Source organism: Bufo bufo, chromosome 7, assembly GCF_905171765.1.
Source record: "Bufo bufo chromosome 7, aBufBuf1.1, whole genome shotgun sequence".
NCBI classification, from domain to species: domain Eukaryota; kingdom Metazoa; phylum Chordata; class Amphibia; order Anura; family Bufonidae; genus Bufo; species Bufo bufo.
The window spans coordinates 190,441,680-190,466,596 of NC_053395.1; the positions used below are offsets into that span (position 1 = coordinate 190,441,680).

The 24,917-nt window shown below is 44.3% G+C and overlaps 1 protein-coding gene across 2 annotated transcripts in view; it reads left to right on the forward strand.

The window, feature by feature from the left end:
• Nucleotides 1-24,917, forward strand: part of STK39 (serine/threonine kinase 39) — a 436,712-nt gene that overhangs the window by 279,935 nt on the left and 131,860 nt on the right. For both annotated transcript variants that reach the window (XM_040440678.1, XM_040440679.1), the window contains exon 15: nt 22,002-22,054. In XM_040440678.1, the coding sequence (XP_040296612.1) occupies nt 22,002-22,054 (53 nt within the window). The remainder of the gene's footprint in view (nt 1-22,001; nt 22,055-24,917) is intronic.

Here is a 24,917-nt window from a genome sequence, read left to right on the forward strand (position 1 = left end):
AGTGCCACTGTGATTAATGTTTAAAATCATTACTTTTCTGTTATGTCATTATACTTTCATGATGTAAGCTCTAACGTTATGCCTCTTATTTTATACATAATCCAGGACAGTTTTTGGAATTTTTTTCCCTTTTTAATGTTATTAATAATGTATGGATGTATCCTTGAATAAAAGGCGTATAAAAACAGCAACAACAAAAAAAATAAAGATATTCTAAAAAGAGGTGAAATATTCTACGATATCAATGAGATTTCATCTGAAATTCTCTCTCTTAGCCAACAGTACTCAAACGTTAATTCTCCCTGGAGAGCCGACATCAATGGGTTGAATTTTATTACCGGCCCTTCCATGACTTAAGAAGGTTGTGCTAAGGAATAACTGTAAATTATAAATAATAGCTAGGGAATAACATGAAAATGGTGTCAGTATCTCTTTTTCTCATACTGCGTGCTGCAGCCTACTATAACATTGGCAAATGATCAACAAAGTGTTCAGTGCCCATATTATTTCATGGGCTGAAAATAAGAGTTGGATGCAGTCTACTGGATACCTGTAATGGCCCATAAACCACTTTTATGGGATTCCATAATCATGTTACAAGTAGGAAAGAGATTCATTTTTCTTTTACAAGCATTAAATTATCTTCAGTAAATTCCTCAACTGACAATCTTATGTACGGTAAGTGATGATGGTCAGGTCAGCAAAACTTTTGCCAGTCTTCTTAATGCACCGTTATGACTGAAGTGATGATGTCACCAAGACTAATGACACAATTGAAGAGACACTGTGTACATGGAGACTTGGGGCTAATTCTTCATGAGGGTTGTTTTTGTAGCCAGACTTTTCTTTAGCCTGCATTGGAATAATTTGGAACAAATGTATCAAATATCACCCTTTGATAAATATGGTTCAACTTTAAAGGGGTTGTGCAAGAATGTGGGAATTTAATAACATTTGCAAAGACAGGGCTCAGACATGTCCTCCACAGTAGGATATGTTGGCTAACCATTTTTTCTGTTGGTTTGTATACAGATTTGGAAAAATAAAAAAACATTTTGCCGAACCTGCAAAGAGAAGATAACTTACATGCTTCCAGCGACGGCTCCCCACTCCGTCTCCTGCAGGCCAGTGATGCCCTGCTGGGCACCAGCGATGTCAACATCCAGTTTGACATTGCCGCAGCCAATTGCAGGCCGCGACCAAACACCACAGCGCTTGGCTGCAACTATTTCAAATTGGATGTTGACGTAGCTAGAGCCCACTAGAGCATCACAGGCCTGCAGGAGAAGGAGCTGAGAGCCAGCACCAGGAAGCAGGTTAGTTATCTCCCCTTTGCAGGTCCCACAGAATGAGGAGGTTTCCTAATCCCCCCCCCCCCACACACACACACACACATTCTTGCACAATTCTTTTAAGCAGGACACTTTTGTGCAGCGATATCCAACAGCTGAGCAGTGAACTGGAATAGGTGGACTATCCTGAAGCCAATTTTCCTCATTTTAAGGGTGAAAAAATTCTTCCCAACTGCAATCAGAATAATTCCCTGCATTAACAACCTCTCCAGAATTTAATAACTATAACCTGTAATATTAATCTCCAGAAATACATCCAGGCCCCTCTTGAACTCTTTTAGTGAATTCACCATCACCACCTCCTCAGGCAGAGAGTTCCATAGTCTCACTGCTCTTACTGTAAAGAATCTACTTCTATGTTTGTCTACAAACCTTCTTTCCTCCAGACGCAGAGGATGTCCCCTCGTCACAGTCACAGTCCTGGGGATAAATAGATGATGGGAGAGACCTCTGTAATGACCCCTAATATATTTATATATAGTTATTAAATCTCCCCTCAGTCGTCTTTTTTCGAAACTAAATAACCCTAATTTTAATAATCTCTCTGGGTACTCTTTAGTAACATGAGACCAAATAAGTTGCTAATTACCATCTTATGACACAAGCCCTTATCTTTCCCTGCTTTAACTATTCTTAGTATTAAAGAGGTTGTCTGGTTTACAGAATTCATTCTGTTAGGGAATTCTGAGTAAATAATATAATTCCACAGCGACTATTCACCATATTTGCTCTGAATGACACAGCACATCCATTTAAATATATTGTGAGTTTTCGCTCTGGTAGATAGGGTAAGCGGGCGCAGTACAGAGGCAAAATACAATTACTTAACTCAAAACATCAGTGTTTATTCACACTTGAGGCAATTGCACAAAACAGCACGTAACTTTGCAGTCTTGGTGTTAATTCACACACAATGGAAAATTAATATAACACAAGTCATCTTTCTGGCAGTTCTGCCTCCAGTAGTCCACAGCAGGCTTTAGGGTGCCTGTTTCCCCAGCATGCGGCTCTCAGTCCTCCAGCACGGCACAAGCCTCAGATCCCCAAAACAGAGACATCTCTGCTGGGTCCAGCTGCCTATTTAAGGATAGCCAGGTGCTGCCAAAACCCGGACTGGCACTTAAACTCTGGTCCGGTATTTGACCTCACCTGGCTGCACATGCTGGGAGGAAAATACCTGCCTTGCCAGACACAACCCCTCACTGTGTCACATACCCCCCCCCCTTCCTTTGTTAAACCCTGAGGGGTTGGACACACGCCAGACAATGCACCCGGGACAGGGCATCCACATTTCCCTGCAACCGGCCTGCTCTGTGTTCTACCGAGAACTTAGTTCTACAGAGACAAAAACCATCTGGTGACCCGGGCATTCCTGTCTTTAGCCTGGCTCATCCACTTGAGAGGGGAGTGGTCGGTCACCAGGCGGAACTTTCTTCCCAACAAATAGTAGCAGAGAGACTCGAGTGCCCACCTGATAGCCAGGCACTCTCTCTCCACTATACTGTACCTGGTTTCGGCTGGGGTGAGCTTGCGGCTTAGGAAGACAACGGGATGCTCCTCCACGTTGACTTCCTGAGACAGTACAGCACAGAGGCCTACTTCGGATGCATCCGTTTGTACCATGAACTCCCTCTTGAAGTCAGGCGTCACCGTGACCCACACAGGCCCGACTTCAAAGCAGCAAAAGCCTCTTCCGCCCGATCTTCCCAGCGAACCATCACTGATTTTCGTCCCTTCAAGAGCCCTGTCAAGGGCGCGGCTAGAGTAGCAAAGTGGGGAGCAAACCTCATGTAATAGCCCACCATTCCCAGGAATGACTTTATTTGCCTAGTGGTGGCAGGTCGGGGCCAATTCCATATCGCCTCTATTTTGTTCACTTGGGGTTTGATCACTCCGCGCCCAATGACATACTCCAGGTACTTAGTCTCTTCTAACCCTATTGCACATTTTTTTGGGTTAGCGGTTAGGCCAGCTTTGCGAAGGGAGTCCACTACAGCCTGCACTTTGGGTAGGTGAGTTTCCCAGTCGATACTGAGGATAACAAGATCATCCAGGTAAGCCGAAGCATACCGACGATGTGGACGAAGCACAATGTCCATTAGTCACTGAAAAGTGGCGGGAGCGCCATGCAGACCAAAAGGTAAGACCTTTTATTGATGCAGCCCCTCAGGCATGATGAAGGCAATTTTCTCTTTGGCAGCCTCCGTTAAGGGCACCTGCCAGTGCCCTTTTGTGAGGTCCAAAACAGAAAAATACCGGGCTTGTCCTAACCTCTCGATGAGCTCATCCACCTGGGGCATGGGATACGCATCGAATTTGAAAACCTCATTAATTTTTTGAAAGTCTTTACAAAGCTGCAACGTCCCGTCCGGCTTGGGTATCAATACTATAGGACTGGCCCACTCACTTTTTGACTCCTCAATGACGTCTAGCTGCAACATTAGCTGCACCTCCTCCGATATGGCTTGTCGCCGAGCCTCGGGTACCCGGTATGGTATTAATCAGACTTTTGCCTGAGGCTCAGTGACAATGTCATGCTGGATTATAAAAATGGGTCCAGGGAGGTCTGAGAACACATCCGTGTTCTGACTAATGAACTCACTGGCCTGGAGTCTGTTTAGAGGAGAGGCTGTCAGCAATTTTTACTGTGGCAGCCGCCTCTCTTGCATCAGACACAGGGGCCGGTACCTCTTCTCCTAGAAAACCCGGCCGAGGGCTGTCTTCTGTACAGGTTTCCCTATCTTTCTAGTAAATTCACATGGTAAACCTGCTCCGGCTTTCACCGCCCTGGCTAGTGTACCTTGTAGTTTACATCTCCAATTTTCTCGAGTACCTCGTAGGGCCCCTGCCACCTAGCTACTGTCCACGGTCGGCACCAGAACCAAAACCCGATCACCCGGGTTAAAGATCCAGACCCGAGCGTGCCTATTATAGACCCGATTCTGGGCTCGCTGAGCTGCCTTTATATGCTCCCTAATGAGAGGCAACACTGTCTCTATCCGATCTTGCATCTGGGTAACGTACTCAATGACACTTTTATGTGGAGTGGGTTGTTCGCACGCCTCTTTGGCTCATCCAAGAGACCGTGAGGGTGTCTGCCATATAGCAGTTCGAAGGGCGAGACCCCAGTAGATGCCTGGGGTACCTCTCGCACTGCGAACATGAGATAGGGCAGAAGGAGGTCCCAGTCTTTCCCATCTTTAGACGCTACCTTTTTCAACATATTTTTTAATGTTTGGTTAAACTAAACCCTTAAAGGTATTCAAAACTGATTTTACAAACGTTGTTAACCCTATAGGTGTTCCACAAGAATTAATGGAAAATTCTGCAGCCCCAGGTGACCCCCGAGTACTTGTTGGTGGGCTTGATCTAAAACAAGCTTGCGATAAGCCTTGGGGACCACCAACTGTTCAATAGTCTCACCCCGTAGTTGGTTTACCCAATACAACATATCCTGATGAACCACAAAACGAGGAAACACTGACTTTTTCCCAGGCGCGGGATAGGGTTGGGTCCCGACGTTTGGCGGTACCAAAATTATCCCCGGAGACATTGAGGTCTGCCAATTCAGGACCTCAAGTCTTCCACGTCTCCCACCATAGCACTTAGCAAGGTTGTCTCCGCCTTTTCCACCAAAGTGGCGGTCACCCCTACCGCTGGCCCTTCGGTCTCAGGTTCCCAGGGTTCTGGTCTCCCCCCTGAGCTGGGCCACTCTGCTCGGGTATCAGTCATTCTCATAGCAGGCCACAGTGCCGGGAAGTCTCTCCCTGTTATAAGTTTGTAGTGTAAATTTGGGGCGACTGCCACTTCGTGAGTCCATCTGGCAGCCCGTGTGGTTACAGACACCAGGGCAGTGGTATAGTTTTTTAAGTCTCCATGAATGCACAGACTTCCTGAGTCCTGCAGAGCCTCTGCTGGAGTGTTTCCTACCTCAGGTGGTTTTGAGTTTTTGGGGTACCTGCTGCACACAGTTTCCTGGCATATAGCGACTGACGGTAGCCATAGTTAGTATCCATGGGTTCCACCTGATGGGGACAGTCAGCTCTTACATGGCCAGGCTCCTGACACCGCCAGCAGACTATCATGGCCAGGTCTGTAGAGGGTACACCCCAGGTGGGTTTGGTTGGTACAAGTCGCCAGGTCTGGGATGGAGATTTACGGGGTCTGACTGCCCTCTCCCAAAAGAACCCCCTGTAACATTCTTAGTAGCCTCGTAGCGCTCAACCAGCTCCACCATTTCCAGGGAATTGCCAGGAGACACCTGGCCGATCCAGTGCTGGAGAGGGGGTGGTAAAGCCTCCAGAACATATCAGCCAATAGTCTATCCAGCATAGCCGTGGGACTCAGCACATCAGGCTGTAGCCACTTTTGCAAGATGTGGAGTAAGTCATAATAGTGGGTCCTTGCAGGCTCAGCCAGCTTAAACCCCCACTGATGTACCCGCTGGGCCCGGACCAACACATTCACCCCCAGTCTTGTCAAAATCTCACCCTTTACTTTTTGGTAGTCGGCCGCTTGATCGTCCGGCAAGTCGAAATACACCCGCTGGGAATCGGATGCCAGGAATGGAGCGATGACCTCAGCCCACTCAACATGGGGTAGCTTTTCCCTGATGGCCACTTTGTCATACATTGCCAGGTAGGTTTCGATGTCGTCTGAGGGGGTCATCTTCGGAATCGCGGCACGGACTGCTTTCCAGGCATCGTGGACGCTCGGTGTTGCTCCTGCTGTCTGCAAAGCCATCATGTGTTGTAGCAGCAACTGGTTAGTCTCCTGCTGCTTATTAGCCCCGCGTTGCTGCAGGTTTGTCTCTCACTGCTGCAGATTAGCCTCCATTTTGTCGTGGGGCACTGGTTATAATACAGCTGGTTTAATGTACGAAATACAACCGTGCCTGAACAATGCAGAAATCAAAAATATTGGCGTTCATGCCAGCCTCACTGCTCTCGCCCGCATCCTCCACCAATTGTGGGGTTTCGCTCTGGTAGCTAGGGTAAGCGGGCGCAGTACAGAGGCAAAAGTTCTTAACTCAAAACGTCAGTGTTTATTCACTCTTGAGGCAATTGCACAAAACAGCACGTAACTTTGTAGTCTTGGTGTTACTTCACACACAATGGAAAGTTCACCTTGCTGGCAGTTCTGCCTTAAGTAGTCCACTGTAGACTTTAGGAGGCCTGTTACCCCAGCATGCGGCTCTCAGCCCTCCAGCACGGCACAAAGCCTCAGATCCCAAAAACAGAGACATCTCTGCTGGGCCCAGCTGCCTATTTAAGGACAGCCAGGTGCTGCCAAAACCCAGATCGGCACTTAAACTCTGGTCCAGTATTTGACCTCACCTGGCTGGAAACCAGCCCAGCCTCACACGCTGGGAGGAAAATACCTGCCTGCATTTCAGCAAATAGATTTGGCTTGGAGTTAATCCAAATACTTATCCATCATGCAAAAACATCAGGGAGGCACTGATTGGCTCCAAATTTATTATGTAGTAGGATAACGACATCAAACATGCAGACAATGTCATTAAGAACTATCTTTAACGTAAAGAAGAACAATGATTCCTGGAAGTGATGATATAGCCACCACAGAATCCTGATCTCAACATCATTATGTTTATCTGGGATTACATGAGGAGACAGAAGGATTTCAGGAAGCCTACATCCACAGACGATCTTTGGTTAGTTCTCCAAGATGTTTGGAACAACCTCCCTGCCAAGTTCTTTCAAAAACTGTGTGCGTGTCTAGAAGATTTGATGATGCAGGCAAAATGTGGTCACACCAAATATTAACAGTTAATAGTAAACTATTAACACTTTTAATGTTGAGTTTGAGTTGAGTTTATATGGGATTCCATGAAGAGACAGAAGGATTTGAGCAAGCCTACATCCACACAAGATCTATGGTTAGTTCTCCCAGATGTTTAGAACAACCTCCCTGCCGAGTCCCTTCAAAAACTGGGTGTAATTGTACCTAGAAGAACGGATGCTGTTTTGAAGGCAATGGGCGGTCACACCAAATATTGATTCGATTTCGATTTCTTTGCATTTTGGTAATTGAAAAAAGTAAACTATTAACACTTTTTTATATTTTAAAGAATTCTTACTTTGCAGCATTTTTTCACACCAGCCTAAAACTTTTGCACATTACTGTATATATGTGTATATGTAACTAAAATGTATTACACATTCTGTATTGAAAGTATTTCATTTACAAAATTCACAAACAATTTTCATTTCTGTTCTCTCCTGGCAAGTGGAGTAAGCTCATGTGGCTTCGGGGAAGGCCTGTTGGATTTTCACTATACAGCTTGTAATTTGCTTTTCCAGGGGGTCTGGAAGGCTTTGCAAGGACTTGTTTGAAGCCGTTTATTATATATATGATTTAATTACTAACTCTGAATATTTTGCAAACATACTCCAGACAGCTTAGCTTTTTAGCACCAGAATGGGTCACTCCTTCCAACTGAGTCCGTTCATCTCTTTATTTTGATAGTGATAATGGTTTTGAGCAATGGTTAAGTACACTTGGCTGCTGGATGCAGTGTTCGCAGCGTTTGTGGCTTCATGCCCCACTACACTAGAAGATCAGCCTGTTTCTATATCTGTGTCAGGAAACAGAAGAATAATAGACCATAAAACATATCTTCATGTTATTGGGTTTTCAACTAGATTGAACTTTTCACTGAAAACAGAAAATGCCATGGCAATTAATTGCAGGCTCACTCTTCTTAATTCTGCCTCAAAGAGAAAATGACATTTAAAACCACAAATAAAGTTTTAGTAGAAGAGAAAATGAGAAACGAACTTCGAGATTAATAAATAAAATGCTAAAATAATCTGTGCCTGAAATAGATGGATAGATGGATAGATAATACTAGGGATGTCCCGATACCGATACCAGCAAATGTCTCCGATACCACTGCAGATACCTGTGCGCCGCTTCTAAATGTGTCTGTCCGTCCGCGGCCCCTGCATCTCGCACAGCAAATACAGCTTCAGAGGCAGCAGCAGGCAGTGTAATAGGAGCCTACAGTGGAAGCCCCTCCCCGCTCTCCAACCAATCAGAGGCAGCCAGCACTGACTCACAGCACAGGGGGAGTCGTGCAGGGACTCAGAGAATCGTCTGAGAGTTTATTAGTTAAAAGAATCGAATGAGTCAGAGACTGTGTCACCGAGTCCGTGCCAGGCCTCCTGCTCTGCGGCTCCCTGTAAGTCCGTCCGGGGGGAAGGGGGGGCATTATTAGCATAGCATGTAGTGGAGCTGTGTGTGTACAGGGTGCATGTAGCAGAGCAGGAAGTCTGGCAGGGACTCGGTGACACAGTCTCTGACTCATTCGATTCTTTTAACTAATAAACTCTCAGACAATTCTCTGAGTCCCTGCAATAACTATACATTGTAATTACATCACAGTCTGCTCCACTGCATTCACTGCAGCAGAGCTGTGTTTGCCAGGAGCGAGTCCCTCTAAAGGAGATAGTGTCTGTCTTCTATGGCCCTGGTCCTTCCCTTCCTGCCTGCAAGCTGCACATTGATCTCTAAAAGCAGGCATTAGGGCAAGAAGAAATATACATTACTGTATAATGGCCACAAGACTATTATACTGAGGAGGGGCTTCAAAAATTGTTGTCCTGACTCCTTACAGTATGTCTCCTTGTGGCCCCCATACAGTGTAACGTCTCCTTGTGGCCCCCATACAGTGTAACGTCTCCTTGTGGCCCCCATACAGTGTAACGTCTCCTTGTGGCCCCCATACAGTGTAACGTCTCCTTGTGGCCGCCCCATACAGTATAACGTCTCCTTGTAGCCGCCCCCATACAGTATAACGTCTCCTTGTAGCCGCCCCCATACAGTGTAATGTCTCCTTGTGGCTGCCCCCATACAGTATAACGGCTCCTTGTGGCTGCCCCCATACAGTATAACGTCCCCTTGTGGCTGCCCCCATACAGTATAATGTCTCCTTGTAGCCGCCCCCATACAGTGGAACGTCTCCTTGTGGCTGCCCCCATACAGTGTAACGTCTCCTTGTGGCTGCCCCCATACAGTATAACGTCTCCTTGTAGCCGCCCCCATACAGTGGAACGTCTCCTTGTGGCTGCCCCCATACAGTATAACGTCTCCTTGTGGCTGCCCCCATACAGTATAATGTCTCCTTGTGGCTGCCCCCATACAGTATAACGTCTCCTTGTGGCTGCCCCCATACAGTATAACGTCTCCTTGTGGCTGCCCCCATACAGTATAACGTCTCCTTGTGGCTGCCCCCATACAGTGTAACGTCTCCTTGTGGCTGCCCCCATACAGTGTAACGTCTCCTTGTGGCTGCCCCCATACGGTGTAACGTCTCCTTGTGGCTGCCCCCATACAGTGTAACGTCTCCTTGTGGCTGCCCCCATACAGTGTAACGTCTCCCTTGTGGCTGCTCCCATACAGTGTAACGTCTCCTTGTGGCCGCCCCATACAGTATAACGTCTCCTTGTGGCTGCCCCCATACAGTGTAATGTCTCCTTGTAGCCGCCCCCATACAGTGGAACGTCTCCTTGTGGCTGCCCCCATACAGTATAACGTCTCCTTGTGGCTGCCCCCATACAGTATAACGTCTCCTTGTGGCTGCCCCCATACAGTATAACGTCTCCTTGTAGCCGCCCCCATACAGTGGAACGTCTCCTTGTGGCTGCCCCCATACAGTATAACGTCTCCTTGTGGCTTCCCCCATACAGTATAACGTCTCCTTGTGGCTGCCCCCATACAGTATAACGTCTCCCTTGTGGCTGCCCCCATACAGTATAACGTCTCCTTGTGGCTGCCCCATACAGTATAACGTCTCCTTGTGGCTGCCCCCATACAGTATAACGTCTCCTTGTGGCTGCCCCCATACAGTATAACGTCTCCTTGTGGCTGCCCCCATACAGTATAACGTCTCCTTGTGGCTGCCCCCCATACAGTATAACGTCTCCTTGTGGCTGCCCCCCATACAGTATAACGTCTCCTTGTGGCTGCCCCCATACAGTGTAACGTCTCCTTGTGGCCGCCCCATACAGTATAACGTCTCCTTGTGGCTGCCCCCATACAGTATAACGTCTCTTTGTAGCCGCCCCCATACAGTGGAACGTCTCCTTGTGGCTGCCCCCATACAGTATAACGTCTCCTTGTGGCTGCCCCCATACAGTATAACGTCTCCTTGTGGCTTCCCCCATACAGTATAACGTCTCCTTGTGGCTGCCCCCATACAGTATAACGTCTCCCTTGTGGCTGCCCCCACACAGTATAACGTCTCCTTGTGGCTGCCCCATACAGTATAACGTCTCCTTGTGGCTGCCCCCATACAGTATAACGTCTCCTTGTGGCTGCCCCCATACAGTATAACGTCTCCTTGTGGCTGCCCCCATACAGTATAACGTCTCCTTGTGGCCCCCATACAGTATAACGTCTCCTTGTGGCTGCCCCCCATACAGTATAACGTCTCCTTGTGGCTGCCCCCATATAGTGTAACGTCTCCTTGTGGCCGCCCCATACAGTATAACGTTTCCTTGTGGCTGCCCCATACAGTATAATGTCTCCTTGGAATGTTATAGTTCTGTTTTTGGGCCTTTTGGTTGGTCAGTGGTCAGAAAATACATGTGTATGTATTTTATTGTTAAAATTAGTATCGGTAATTGGTATCGGTGAGTACTTAAATAAAAGTATCGGTACTCGTACTCAGTCTTAAAAAAATGGTATCGGGACATCCCTAGATAATACAGATGATAGATTAGATAGAAGACAGATAAATACCTTAGGCACTCCACTGCTAATCCGTACTGATGAGGTGCAAGCACTCCAAAACAGCTGCCTACTAATGGATTTTTGGCTTGGCTATTTTTCCTTGTTATGTCCCAAGACTTATTAAAAAGTTGGATTTTGACCCATAGGGAGCCACTTCCACAATGTGCCATTAGTGAGATTGTTCTCTTTCCTTGGGACATACCTCTTTGCATAACTTGATTGTTCTTCACAATACCATTTACATGTTTGTATGCATACATTCCATGTGGTATAGAAAGATTCAGCATAGAATTGTCTAGGGCTCAGACAATGATATATTAAGTCATAACATTTTTTTTATTCATGTCCAGTTCAATCACTTGGAATAACCATGGATCTCAGGAGAATGTGAGCCAGCCACTATGTTGAATAGTCTCCCAGATACCACAAAATAATGAAATGCGAGCAAAGCCACACATGACCATATGAATGGAAACCGTTGCAAAGACAATAGATTTTGTTCATCAATTTCTTCATTTTTGTGGAACTGCTTTTCATTAGAGACCCAGCTGGTACAGTGTGTGAAGACAGAGTTACACACAATGATTAAAGGAGAAGGACCAAAAGTATTTCTCAATAGCCAAACTAGAGATGCCTCCAAAAGGAAGAGACACCCCTCTATCACAGACGGGTCTCTATGAAGTCTCTGGTTTGGCTGATATGAGAGTCTTCTTCCTTCTGGAGGAGAGCTAATTCGCATATTTTGGGGGAAGAACACTACTTCATGCCGAATAGATAATAAAACATTATCATTCTTGGAACCCAGTCCACACTATTCCACTATACCGTACCTTCTGAGTGACACATATACAAAAAGATTGCAGCTCCTTGTTTTTTCCATGAAGATTCATTGCTCCATATTGTCAGCTAAATAATTGACTTTTGAAATTGCAAAACCGGCAAGTGCTTGTGATTACGGCTTAATCACAATCTGATTAGCTCCACTGAGCACCTGCCTATCTCCTGAGCATGATGGACACGTAACTCCTCATGTGCAGAGGTTGTATTTGTGGGTTCTGCTCAGAAGGGCAAATTCTCTTTTATTTTATGTATTTCTATCATATGTTTTCGGTGCTGAGCTACAGCCATGTGGAGATTTGTATATTTCTATTCTTTATGCCTTAGGAAACATAGATCCCATTTTTTTTGCTGTGGGATTTTGCCTGTGACATAGATATTGTGCTCTTTTATGCTATACAGTGATGGACATACCATTTTCTCTATGCTCTATGTACCTACCTCATTTATATGTATATGCCTCAGGCACTATAACAGGACATAGATTGCCCTTCAGCTCTGTAGAGGTTAAAGTGGTGGGTGTATGGTACCTTGTTGTCCGCAGCACATCGGCCCTGTGTTTGTTTTCGAAAGGGTCCTAATTGCTTGGATTTTTATGAGTTTTCCATGGTATTCAGGAGTCCTTAATGGGAATCTGTCACCAACAACCTCCCTTTTCAACTGTTTGCATAGACACATAGCTGTGATTCACCTGAATAAAACGTTGTTCCTCTTTTGTTGATCTCAGGCTCTGTTTTTAAGTTATACTTTTTCTGCAAATTAGGCCTTTGATGCACTGATGGCGTCACCATTGCTCTTGTTGCATCCAAGCTCCTCTCCTTTCCGTAGCCAGCCCCTCCCTGGCTGCTCTGCCACTGCCTGGCCTTGTCAATCAAAGCAGCCATGGAGGAGCCGACCACAGAAATGAGTGAAGCTTGTTTGCAACAAGAGCAATGGTGATGCCCTCATTGCATCAAAGGCCTCATTTCCAGATGAATATTTGATGAATCGTCACTTGTTTAGCCCTGTTTATGGAGCATTCATCAGCAACGCATGTGCTCAAACAATCACTAATGTGATCTTTTTGATACATGCATTTCCATTCTTGTCAGTAGCACATCATTGCAAGTAAAAGGTGTGAGCACTTAATTTGTTGGGTAACAGCAGCAACGATTGGGTGAACAAACATTTGTACAAACCTTCATTCCCGATAATCAGTTTGTTAAAAGGCCTCTATGTGATGGTGCTAATGCCGCAAGCTTAGGAGGAGCAGAGCAGATGATGGGAGTGGATCTGTCTGTAACAGTAAATTACAGTGGCTATCCTCACACCAATGATCGCTACAGCCTGGGCAGAGTTAGGAGGGTGCATCCTTTTTACCTGGTGTTGGGGCTCCTGCCTAATGGCAGTTGGGGTGTCTTTGATGTTATACTGTAGGTTTGGTGTGTGTAGAAGGTAGGAGGTGTAAGGTGCAATGGACATCATACGATGCAGGAGTCATTAACCAGGCCAGATATAGAAAATAAATGTCTGTCTTTGTTAAAGTGCAGAATTGGAGTTGCAGTACATCCATTGGTTTTAAAACACAGTTCCAAATACTTCACAGTACAAATATTCTCCAATAACAATGTTTGGATTTGAGCAAGGATGGGAATTATAGTCCTCTTTCCTCGCTGTCTTCCCAAAGTATTTCTCTGCAGAATCTAAGGCTGCCAATATTACAGGATTAAGATATGGTTGGCTAGATCCTATCCAAGTGTGAAGGGTGTCTCAACAATTTCCGTCTCACAGCAGTAAAGTCTATCAGCTTTGATCAGATAATACCTGAATGCAGATTTTGGACCTTCTTGGCTCTTTCCTTTATCTCTTTCTTGTGTACTGTACACATTATGAGGTCTTTCACTCAGGAGATAATCTTCAGAGAAGATGTTTTTCTGTAACTTTGGCCCATTCCTATGAGTTGTGGAGCAATGGCTCAGCTCTCACGTTCTCCTCTAACTCTAGACCTAACTGGCCTGAGCTAGGGGTGGATTGAGGATCTGCACCTACACGTAACTTCCTGCAGGGGCTGAGTCAGGGTAATTAACCCTGTCTCATCTATACAAAAGCTATGTTAGGTGATACAATACATTACAAGCCATGAACATATGGGATAATATTAAATAACATTACATACCAAGAACAGTTAACAAGTCCCCCATTCTGGGGTACAGCACTAGGACACTTTTCAGACAAGTATTAAAGGACTAGTAAACATCCCCTCCAATGCCATCTCGAGCATTGTGTCATGTACCTTGATACAACGCTGTTTTCACCATTCATTTGTATGCATGCTTCCTGTCCTTTTTTGAAATATCAGAGCTTCAGGGCAATACATTATGAGATTTCCGGAAATTGAGTTGCTTTTCATAACATCCTGATTGTCTTTTTATGCAGACATTGCAAATAAATATAATGCAAAATCCAAACGGCCGCCTTTCTAGACCTCATTTCAATACTGTTCTGTAAGTCTCAGTCTAAGATAGATCACATCAGACAAGGAAATCTGTCACAGTTCTCACCGATGATAGCTGAAGGCACCAGTGTATATAGAGGTCATCTTTCACATCTTATGACATGAGAAGGATAAATGGACTGACCTTGATAGAAGTGATCTGTGTTACCTACCCATTTTCTAAGCGCCTGCAAAACTGTTTTATTTAGGCCAAATGTAATTCTTGTTCCTTTTTAGGTGCTAAGGACGATATAGCACATGAGATCTCTGTAGCTAATCCTATACTCACACATGTTAAAAGGGGCCTCATAACACTCAGTGTCCTTAAAGACGAACCCCAGCAGTAATGTCTTCCAACTGGTATCCCCACTATTTTCCAGGCTCCTTTTTAATGCTGTACCATTGAAAACTTGTTAAAAATACTCCAATTAAACCTAATTTTACCCAAAACTACATCAGATTTCGACACAAGCCCTAAAAGTAGATAAAGACAACCACATAAAACAAAAGAGTGAAAAATATTAGACTTGGCCATTTACCAAATTGCTGCCTGTCTGATTTTTGTCTGCATAATATGTTGGTGCTGTATGGCTCTGTATAAAATCATATGGAGGTACAGTAAGGGTCCATTCACATGTCCGCAAGTGTTTTGCGGACAATGGCCATGTGCGTTCCGCATTTTGCGGACTGCAGATGGCTGGCACTTTAAATAGAAATGCCTTTTCTTGTCTGTGTCTGCGGACAAGAATAGGACATTTTCTATTTTTTTGCGGAACGGAAGTGCAGATGCAGAACGGAAGTGCGGATGCGGACAGCACACTGTGTACTGTCTGCATCTTTTGCGGCCCCATTGACAATCCGGACCCATTTTGCGGACGTGTCAATGGACCCTAAGGTTCTGCACACTAGTATGAGTGCTGGGTTTTGGTTCTGTAAGACTTGAAGGTTCTTTAGAGCTGTAACGTGGTCATGTGCATGTGGTATATCCGTATTTTGCAAATTGTTGTATTAATTTGGCAGCTGTAGTTTCTTTTTATACTGAGTGTAGATAGGATTTGTTGAAATGGCATCCACTTTCACTATACTGTGCCCATATACATATATAGAATTATCAGTGCAAAGTCCGCCGGGATTATGCTATAAATCTGCAAGTATCATTGTAGCTTAGATGGACAGATTTACTGTAATTGCTTGTATATAATCACTTATACAGTGATAATAGTGTATGTTTTGTGCAGTCATTTGTGTCGCTGGTTTTGTTTCCAGTTAATTCATTAATATTAATAACTGCTTTCTGCTCATTCTATTAACATCTGTGAATGTATATTTTATGTGAAGGCTCCACAAAAAGAAACGGGTGCGAAACAGAAGGCGGGCGCAAGACAGATTAGTGTTTAACTTTGTAGTGAAATTCAAATGCTTCATTTTAGAGAATCGAAAAGAGCACAGCTCATTGGGAATTATATTCAATGTAAGAAACGCATGCAGGTGTTCAGAAAGTGCTAGATAGATGAGTCACTCATCATCTAAACAATACACGAGATGAATTGCTAGACAGCAACCATTTTTCTTCAGCTCCTTCTAAACAAACAGCCTTATGCATTGGCAATTAAATTTAAAAGCAAAAATGTGGCAAGGAGTAGTTGAGGCAAATTTATTAGTGCAGAATATCCGACACGATAAATTAACATTGATATTTATTTCTTTTGTACGCACGCTGCATATAGCACTTGGAACATCATCCATATAATATTGCTGTGTTCTATCAGAATGGTTCTCCAACTTTTATTAAAGGCTATGTTATGTACACCTTTGGGGGATTTTTTTATTTATTTATTATTATTGCATTGTACTAATTTTGAACTAAAAAACATATTTTCAATTGATCTTTATTAAAAATTTTGAACCACTGTCTTAGTGCAGCCTTGAGTTTCTCTAGTAGCAGGAGCTGAATTTTTACTCTGCTCCGTCAGGCAGCTTACCTGATGGCTCCTTATCTCTGATCTGTGAACTTATAATCACTCAATAAAGCTCAATTTTTATCTTCCAGTGGCTTAAATGACCTCTTAGTCAATTAGAGATAAGGTTTATTAGATGAGCTGTAGAAAGTGGAAGTAAAAAGTACCATTCACACAGCTAGAAAAACGGTTAACCCTTTGTGACAGAACGGCTCAATATTTTTAATAAAGCTCAACTGAAAAAATTATTTTTAGCCCAAAATGAGTAAAATGCAATCATAAAAAACATAGTCTTTAAGTGATGGCCTATTTGGTCATGATTTAAATATTTTCAGGATTGACCATCACTAGCTGATCAGTTGTTCAGGTATAGCTAGAGTGCCGGAAGTTGGCTTAGAAACAAGACAACACTGTCAACCTTCTAGTGGAGGGAGCTCATTAGTACAGTACTGCTTTAATTGATCAGTAGAAGCAGAACTGAAGTTGATGAAGTTGTGTAATTTTGGTGCCAACTTCCAGAGTCAGAGCTACACTCAAACAGCTGGTTGGGTGTCACACCCCTCCCGATCAGCTAGGGATGGCCTACCCTGAGAATACAGATGTGTCCTTCCTTAATCTTCAGGCTGAACTAGGTGGACAGATGTCTTTTTTCAGCCTTATAAACTATGTTACTATGTGCGGGAACCATATCAATGAGCATCTGTATGGAAGCAACTTCACCAGATCGAGCTGTGCCAGAGTTTTGCAGCACGCTTTTTCATGCTGCTGTGGGTCTATGAGGGCAATCTTCTGCCATGGCTTGACCCGCTTATATATCCCATATGGGGGTGCACCAGACACTTAAAAAACAACAACTCTGCACCTATGTGGGACCTCATGGCTGTCAAACCCCTACCTTTCTTACATCATAACCTTACAAAACATACTTGTTGCTTGATCTCTATACTGAAACCAAGAGAATAGTGCCAGGTCCAACAGGCAATTACAGTTCCAGTCCAAGTCTACACAGCTAAGAATACCATCTCTTTAAGGAACACACAGGCATTGACTTTAGTTAAAATATAACATGAAGGTGGCAGCAGTAATTTGCAGAGGCAGAACACCTGCCAGATTACACATGTTGTTTTTCATTTTTTTTGTTTGTGTGAAATTCTCAGTTTTTGCCAGTCCACTCACATTGGGAGCCTCCACAGGAAGGTAGATTCATAGTTATTACACCAGAGTAGATGTCTTTCCTGTCCAGTGACCTCAGTCCAGGAGCTTCTTCCCAGCTCTCAAGACAGATGTCTACTCTATCCATCAGCTTTCGCTCCAAAGTCTCTCCCTTGCTCTGTGACCCATCTTGGCGGTGGTTCAATCAGGCCTGCTGTATTACAGCACTTGCAACGAGTCCTTTTGTCTGCACAAGTAGTCAGAGCTCCACTCCCTGTTCAGCCTGCTATGACTAGCTGTTATAGCCTCCTCCTCTAACCATGGCACAGTGCCCGGAAGAGCAATGCTGCCCCTTCATCAGCTTGGTACTCTGCATGTTAGGTTCCTGCTCCTCCTGACTAAAGTACTTAAGTGAAGTACCGGTCCTACGCCGGTCTTAATCCCTGTGTGCTGCTGGTTGATGCGCCTAAGTTATGTTGAGGCGTGGCCTCTACATAACTTTTGAGCTCGCTTGCGTCGGCTGTGCGACATGCTTCAATCTATGCCAGCTCCCTTGATGGTGTATCTTAAGATAATTTTAAAACCAAAAACTTGTGTGAAAAATGATGAATGAGACGGCCCTGTTGGCCCGCCCTTTTCCCCGCCCATGCTACGCTTTTTTCCCCCGCCACTTTGCAAAAGTGGAGTGAGCAGGGAAAAGTCAGTAATTTTGCCATAAAATCTCCGAACCAGAGTTTGGTAGAAACGTTTTTTGCAGTAGAAATTAATTTACAAAGTTATTACCCGAAGTCTCGCGAGACTTCGCAAAGTAATAACTTTGTCTTATCGGAGCCAATACATTATAATACTGTACGGAGCACTCGCTTCGTACAGTATTCTAACAAAGTTTTATGCGAATTGACTTCAGATGAAGCATCCGAAGTCGATTGTCTCATCCCTAGTCAGTACCAATGCTTTTTAGTTACTCAGTTTTATATTACTGTTAATGAGTGTTAAATAAATCGGTGTCATTAACAATCATGAGTTTTATGACCCACTTTATAGTAATTTTTGGAATTACAAAAGAGTCATTTTTTTCCATAAACAGTGCCACTCTTTATTATTGTCTGTATCTGGTATTGCAGTTCAGCCCTGTTTACTTAAAGGCTATGTACACCTTTGGGGTTTTTCTTATTATTATTGCATTGCACTTATTTTGAGCTAAACATCATTTTTTTCAGTTGGACTTTATAAAAAATATGGAATCCTTTTTTGTGTACATAGCTAAGATGCTGTAGTAACAGCCTGTGGATTTTCTCTCTGTTCTATCAGTTGGGTATCTGACAGGCTCCTTATCTCTGCTTTTTGAATATTATAAACACTCATTATAGCTCAGTTTACTGAAAAGAATGTGGCTTAAATAAGTGTTCATGGCCTCTTAGTAGTTTAGAGATCAGGTTTGTTAGATGACCAGTACAAAGTGAAAGTACCAGTCACACAGTTAGAAAAACAGTTAACCCTTTGTGACAGAACAGCTGAAAATGTTTAATAAAGGCCAATTGAAAATATGATATTTAGCCAAAAATGAGTAAAATGCAATCATAAACAAAAATTGCCTCCGAAGTTGTACATAGCCTTTAAATGGGGATGAGAGCTGCAATACTACTTATAACCTATGCACAAGAGTGGCGCTGTTTCTAGAATATGAGGATACCCTTTTTTTTCTTATCCCAGACAATTTTATTAGAGTGCTATTTTCATGTTTATCTGTACAGCTGTTTCACTGTAGCATTGCCCCAAGTTCCCTTTGGTGGTCACAGTACTTGGACCACCAAAGGAGCCATTTGACTTTCACAGGCTGCATGCTGACATTTTCTATTAGCTGTACTGTACATTTATTTCAGTTTTTTTCCTTTGGTGTAGCCTTCCTGAAAAGTTATCGTTGACTTTTTACAGTTAAGTGGCCAGTATGTGTGTATTCGGAAGTCTTGTAGCTTGTGATTTGTCCCCTATGGGCAGCAGGTTGGGAGCCTGTAAGCCACGTAAGACCAATAAATAATCCTGCCGGGATGGAACCGTGGGAAATGAAACTTACTTACGGTCTAAATATTGAAGTAAAAAACGTAAAGCTTGTGGTGAACAGAAGAAATGTGTTGATTTGAGCCGTGCTGAGATGTAGCATGGTACTGGGTATTATTTTTGTCCTGAATTTTATGCTTATGTTTATTCTTATGATAAATAAATAGCAAAACTTAAAGAGTACAGCACTGATTTGGTAATGCCAGACTGTGCACGGACATGCCCCCAGCTGATAACACCCAACTGGACCTTCATTGCAAACTGCTAGTAATTCATTCATAACTTCTAGCAAGAATAATAAAGGAATGGCGCAACATAGAGTCATAATAATAGATGTTCCAGAACTGTTATTACTTGGGAAATCCAAGTGGTTGTTAAAAAAGACATGTCATGAAAGGTGACAGATCTTCTTTAAAGGCTGCAAACACCTTCAGGGGCAATTTTTTAATGGCTGCATCTTACTCACTTTAGGTCAAAATAATTTTTTCAATTGGCCTTTATTAAAAAAAAATTCAGCAGTTTTTGTCATAAAGGGTTAAATCTCAGCTGTAAGCATCTTAGGCTACTTTCACATTAGCGTTTTCAATTCCGGTATTGAGATCCGTCATAGGATCTCAATAGTGGAAGAAAACGCTTCAGTTTTGTCCCCATTCATAGTCAATGGGGACAAAACTGAACTGAACAAAACGGAGTGCACCAAAATGCATTCGGTTCTGTTTGGTTGCGTCCCCATCGCGGACAGAAAACTGTTGGAAGCAGTGTTTTTCTGTCCGCGATGTGGTGCGGAGCAAGACGGATCCGTCCTGACACACAATGTAAGTCAATGGGGACGGATTTGTTTTCTCTGACACAATAGAATGTGTCATGGCTATAGAAGACATAATGTAACCGGGTCCATTCATGACGGATGCATGCGGTTGTATTGTTGTAACGGAAATGCTAATGTGAAAGTAGCCTTAGTTTCAGTTTGAGCCGTTATCTGCTGGTTATGTTGGTTATATATATATATATCCCTTATCTTTGAACTGCTGAGGCTACTTTCACACTGGCGTTTCTGGTTCCGCTTGTGAGATCCGTTTCAAGGATCTCACAAACGGTTCAAAACGGATCAGTTCAGCCCCAATGCATTCTGAATGGATAAGGATTCGTTCAGAATGCATCAGTTTGGCTCCGTTCCGCCTCCATTCCGCTCTGGATGCGGACACCAAAACGCTGCTTGCAGCGTTTTGGTGTCCGCCTGGCGATGCGGAGCCAAACAGATCCGTCCTGACTTACAATGTAAGTCAATTGGGACGGATCCGTTTTCACTGACACAATATGGTGCAATTGAAAACGGATCCGCCCCCCATTGACTTTCAATGTAAGTCAGGATAAATCCGTTTTGACTTAGACTTTTTTTTAAAAAGAATAATGCAAACGGATCCGTTCTGAACAGATACAATCGTTTGCATTATAGGTGCAGATCCGTCTGTGCAGATACCAGACGGATCCGCACCTAACGCAGGTGTGAAAGTAGCCTAACATCTCATAGGCACTTATTTAAGCCATAGTCTTATCAGTAAGATAACTGTGCTATAATGAGTATTTATGAGGTCAGGAGAATCTCAAGGCTGTACAGAGAAAGAAGCTGAATATTTTTAATAAATAATTTTTAGCTCCAAATGAGTTCAATGCAATAATAATAATAAAAATGCCCCCAAAGGTGTCCGAGGAAGATAGCAGAAAAATGAGGAAGGACACATATGTTCTTCAGTGGAGCATTCCATGTCAGCCAGCATTTCCATAGTCCACTAACTTCTTCTAGCTACCTATAATTTAATGCTGCCAGTCCACCGATAGGATTACAACTACCCCGTTAGCTCCCTAAACCTCTAATATATTTGAGTATTATTAAATGGATGGAACCCAGTTTAATTCCAAAACTGAAATTGCTCAAAGGATTTTCCGGCTTTGAGTTTGAGCTACGGCTTCAAGGGCATTTTTCTAACAACCCTGTATACAAGTTTGCGGCTCCAAAGTAGCACTCAGCAGTAAAAACAGCTTAATTAGAATGGAATACTCTGCTGCTTCCGAGAAGAGTAGTTATAGCAAGCACTCCTCTGTGCTTTCTCACAGCGAAATAAAAACGTAACCCGCAAGCAGTCTTTTGGCCTTTTTGTTAATTAAGTAGATAATAATACTGCCGGTGGAAAAAATGAGCTTTCCGTTCTTCCATAACCTTTGGCTGTTAATATCCCTGAACCTTCTTAGCATTTATATCGTCTTTGACAAATTATAAGGTGCATAAAGGCGTGCCACGAGGGAGGAAAAATGCTTACATTTCTAACTGCAAATCCTCTAAATTGCTAAGCATTCTGGGTTTTTATAACTCTGCCTCATTACATTTTAAATGCGTTTTTTGATCTGTTTTTGCAGAAATTCCAGAAAAGAACTCAATGATATACGGTTCGAGTTTACTCCTGGCAGAGGTAAGTCAGAGTTAAAAGTTTAATTTACTTTTTTCATCCTGATGGTACATATGTAATGATATTAATTGTATTATGTCTTCCTTAGCTGTCATAGAGGTAGGAACCTGTTGTGCACCTGTCTTCATAGGTGTAGTAGAGGAGAAGGTAGACAATGCAACTATGTTGCAGCATGTATGATATAGTGAATCTTAAAAAAGTACTGATTCTCCTTCCAGAAATCCAACTACTAGAGAATCATTAAACAATGCTTTCTGGGGAAAAGTATGCAAAATAGCTCTCCTTCAGATTGAAGCAAAACTGTCTCCATGGTACTCCGTATAGGTAGCTACTATTGTTTAGGGAAGTTCTCTAAAATTCGATTCAGCTGCTTTGCTGAATTCTACAAAAAAATTTTGCTTCTTGACGAATTACTTCATCACAAAGTGCATTTCTTTGTAAATAGCAGGTGCAATGACAGGGAGCGACGATTACGCCTCCCGCCATCATTGTACCCCCTCAGATGCACATTCATTGCTGATCCGCTGCATCGGACTTTAATGTTTAAGGCCTCCTGCACACGACCGTTGTGTGCCACCCGTGACGTTGTGCCGTTTTCCGTTTTTTTCCGCGGACCCTATTGACTTTTAATGGGTCCGTGGAAAAAAACGGAAATGCACCGTTTTGCAGCCTCATACCGTGATCCGTGTTTCCTGGCCGTGAAAAAAATATGACTGTCTATTTTTTTCACGGCCAACGGTTCACGGACCCATTCAAGTCAATGGGTCCGTGAAAGAACACGGATGCACACAAGATTGGCATCCGTGTCCGTGATCCGTGGCCGTTAGGTTAGTTTTTATACAGACGGATCCGAAGATCCGTCTGCATAAAGCTTTTTCATAGCTGAGTTTTCACTCGTGAAAACTCAGAACCGACAGTATATTCTAACACAGAGGCGTCCCCATGGTGATGGGGACGCTTCAGGTTAGAATATACTAACAGAACTGTGTACATGACTGCCCCCTGCTGCCTGGAAGGTGCTGCCAGGCAGCAGGGGGCAGCCCTCCCCCCGTAGTTAAACACCATTGGTGGCCATTGTGGCCGGCCCGCCCCCCCTCCCCTCCCCTGTAGTTAACTCATTGGTGGCCAGTGCGGCCGGTCCCCCCTCCCCTGTAGTAACTCCTTGGTGGCCAGTTGCCCCCCCCTCCCCTGTAGTTAACTCATTGGTGGCCAGTGCGGCCGGCCCCCCTCCCTCCCCTGTAGTTTAACTCGTTGGTGGGCCAGTGGGCCTTCTCCCCTCCCTCCCCCTCCTAATTAAAATCTCCCCCCAATCATTGGTGGCAGCGGAGTCGTACCGATCGGAGTCCCAGTTTAATCGCTGGGGCTCCGATCGGTAAACCATGGCAACCAGGACGCTACTGCAGTCCCGGTTGCCATGGTTACTTAGCAATTTGTAGAACCATTATACTTACCTGCGAGCTGCGATGGTCTGCGTCCGGTCGGGAGCTCCTCCTACTGGTAAGTGACTGGTCGCGGCCGGGAGCTCCTCCTACTGGTAAGTGACAGGTCCGGCCGGGAGCTCCTCCTACTGTAAGTGACATGACCTTACCAGTAGGAGGAGCTCCCGGCCGGACCTGTCACTTACCAGTAGGAGGAGCTCCCAGACCGGACGCAGACCATCGCAGCTCGCAGGTAAGTATAATGGTTCTACAAATTGTCTAAGTAACCATGGCAACCGGGACTGCAGTAGCGTCCCTGGTTGCCATGGTTTACCGATCGGAGCCCCAGGATTTAAACTGGGACTCGATCGGTACACTCCGCTGCCACCAATGATAGGGGGGAGATTTTAATTAGGAGGGGAGGGAGGGGGGGGCCACTGGCCACCAACGAGTTAACTACAGGGGAGGGGGGGGGGCCGGCCGCACTGGCCACCAATGAGTTAACGACAGGGGAGGGGGGGGCCCACTGGCCACCAATGAGTTAACTACAGGGGAGGGGGGGGCCCACTGGCCACCAATGAGTTAACTACAGGGGAGGGGGGGCGGGCCGCACTGGCCACCAACGAGTTAACTACAGGGGAGGGAGGGGGGACGGCCACACTGGCCACCAATGAGTTAACTACAGGGGAGGGGGGGCCCACTGGCCACCAATGAGTTAACTACAGGGGAGGGGGGGGCCCACTGGCCACCAATGAGTTAACTACAGGGGAGGGGGGGGGGGCGGGCCGCACTGGCCACCATGTGTTATAACTACAGGGGGGGGGGGGGCTGCCCCCTGCTGCCTGGCAGCACCTGCCAGGCAGCAGGGGGCAGTCATGTACACAGTTCTTTATTTTTTTACCCCATTTTCAGGGAATATTGATTAGTTACTGCGAAGCACAAGGAAGTTTGTTTCGCTCAACACTAGTAGTTATCTTAGTCAAGTCAAGTTGTGTCCTTTAGACTCTAGCATCTGCAGTGGGTGTTTGGACATATGCAAGAAGAAATGTTTGTATAATTCAAGCTTGTCCATAAGGTCCCATTGACCTGATGTATACTAAAGGAGTAGTTGTGTATTGAATAGCACAATATATATATTTTTTGTTAATAATGGGGGTATCCAGCTGGCACGTGCACCTGTATGATTTTCTGTTATCTATGTCAAAAACCATCCATTGAAGGTATGATTCCAATGTGCACAGTGTACAAGAAGCCTAAAAGGAACCTTGATACAAGATTCTGAAATTCTAAACACAGAGTCAAAACAGAACACCAATCTGGACGGCAATTATTTTCATGAAATTGTCATAAATATAAGATAAATCAATTATTCTATGAAGGTTTTTCTTTATATATGGTTGTAGTACAATATAATCATATGTACATTACATGGTACAATTCACAAATAT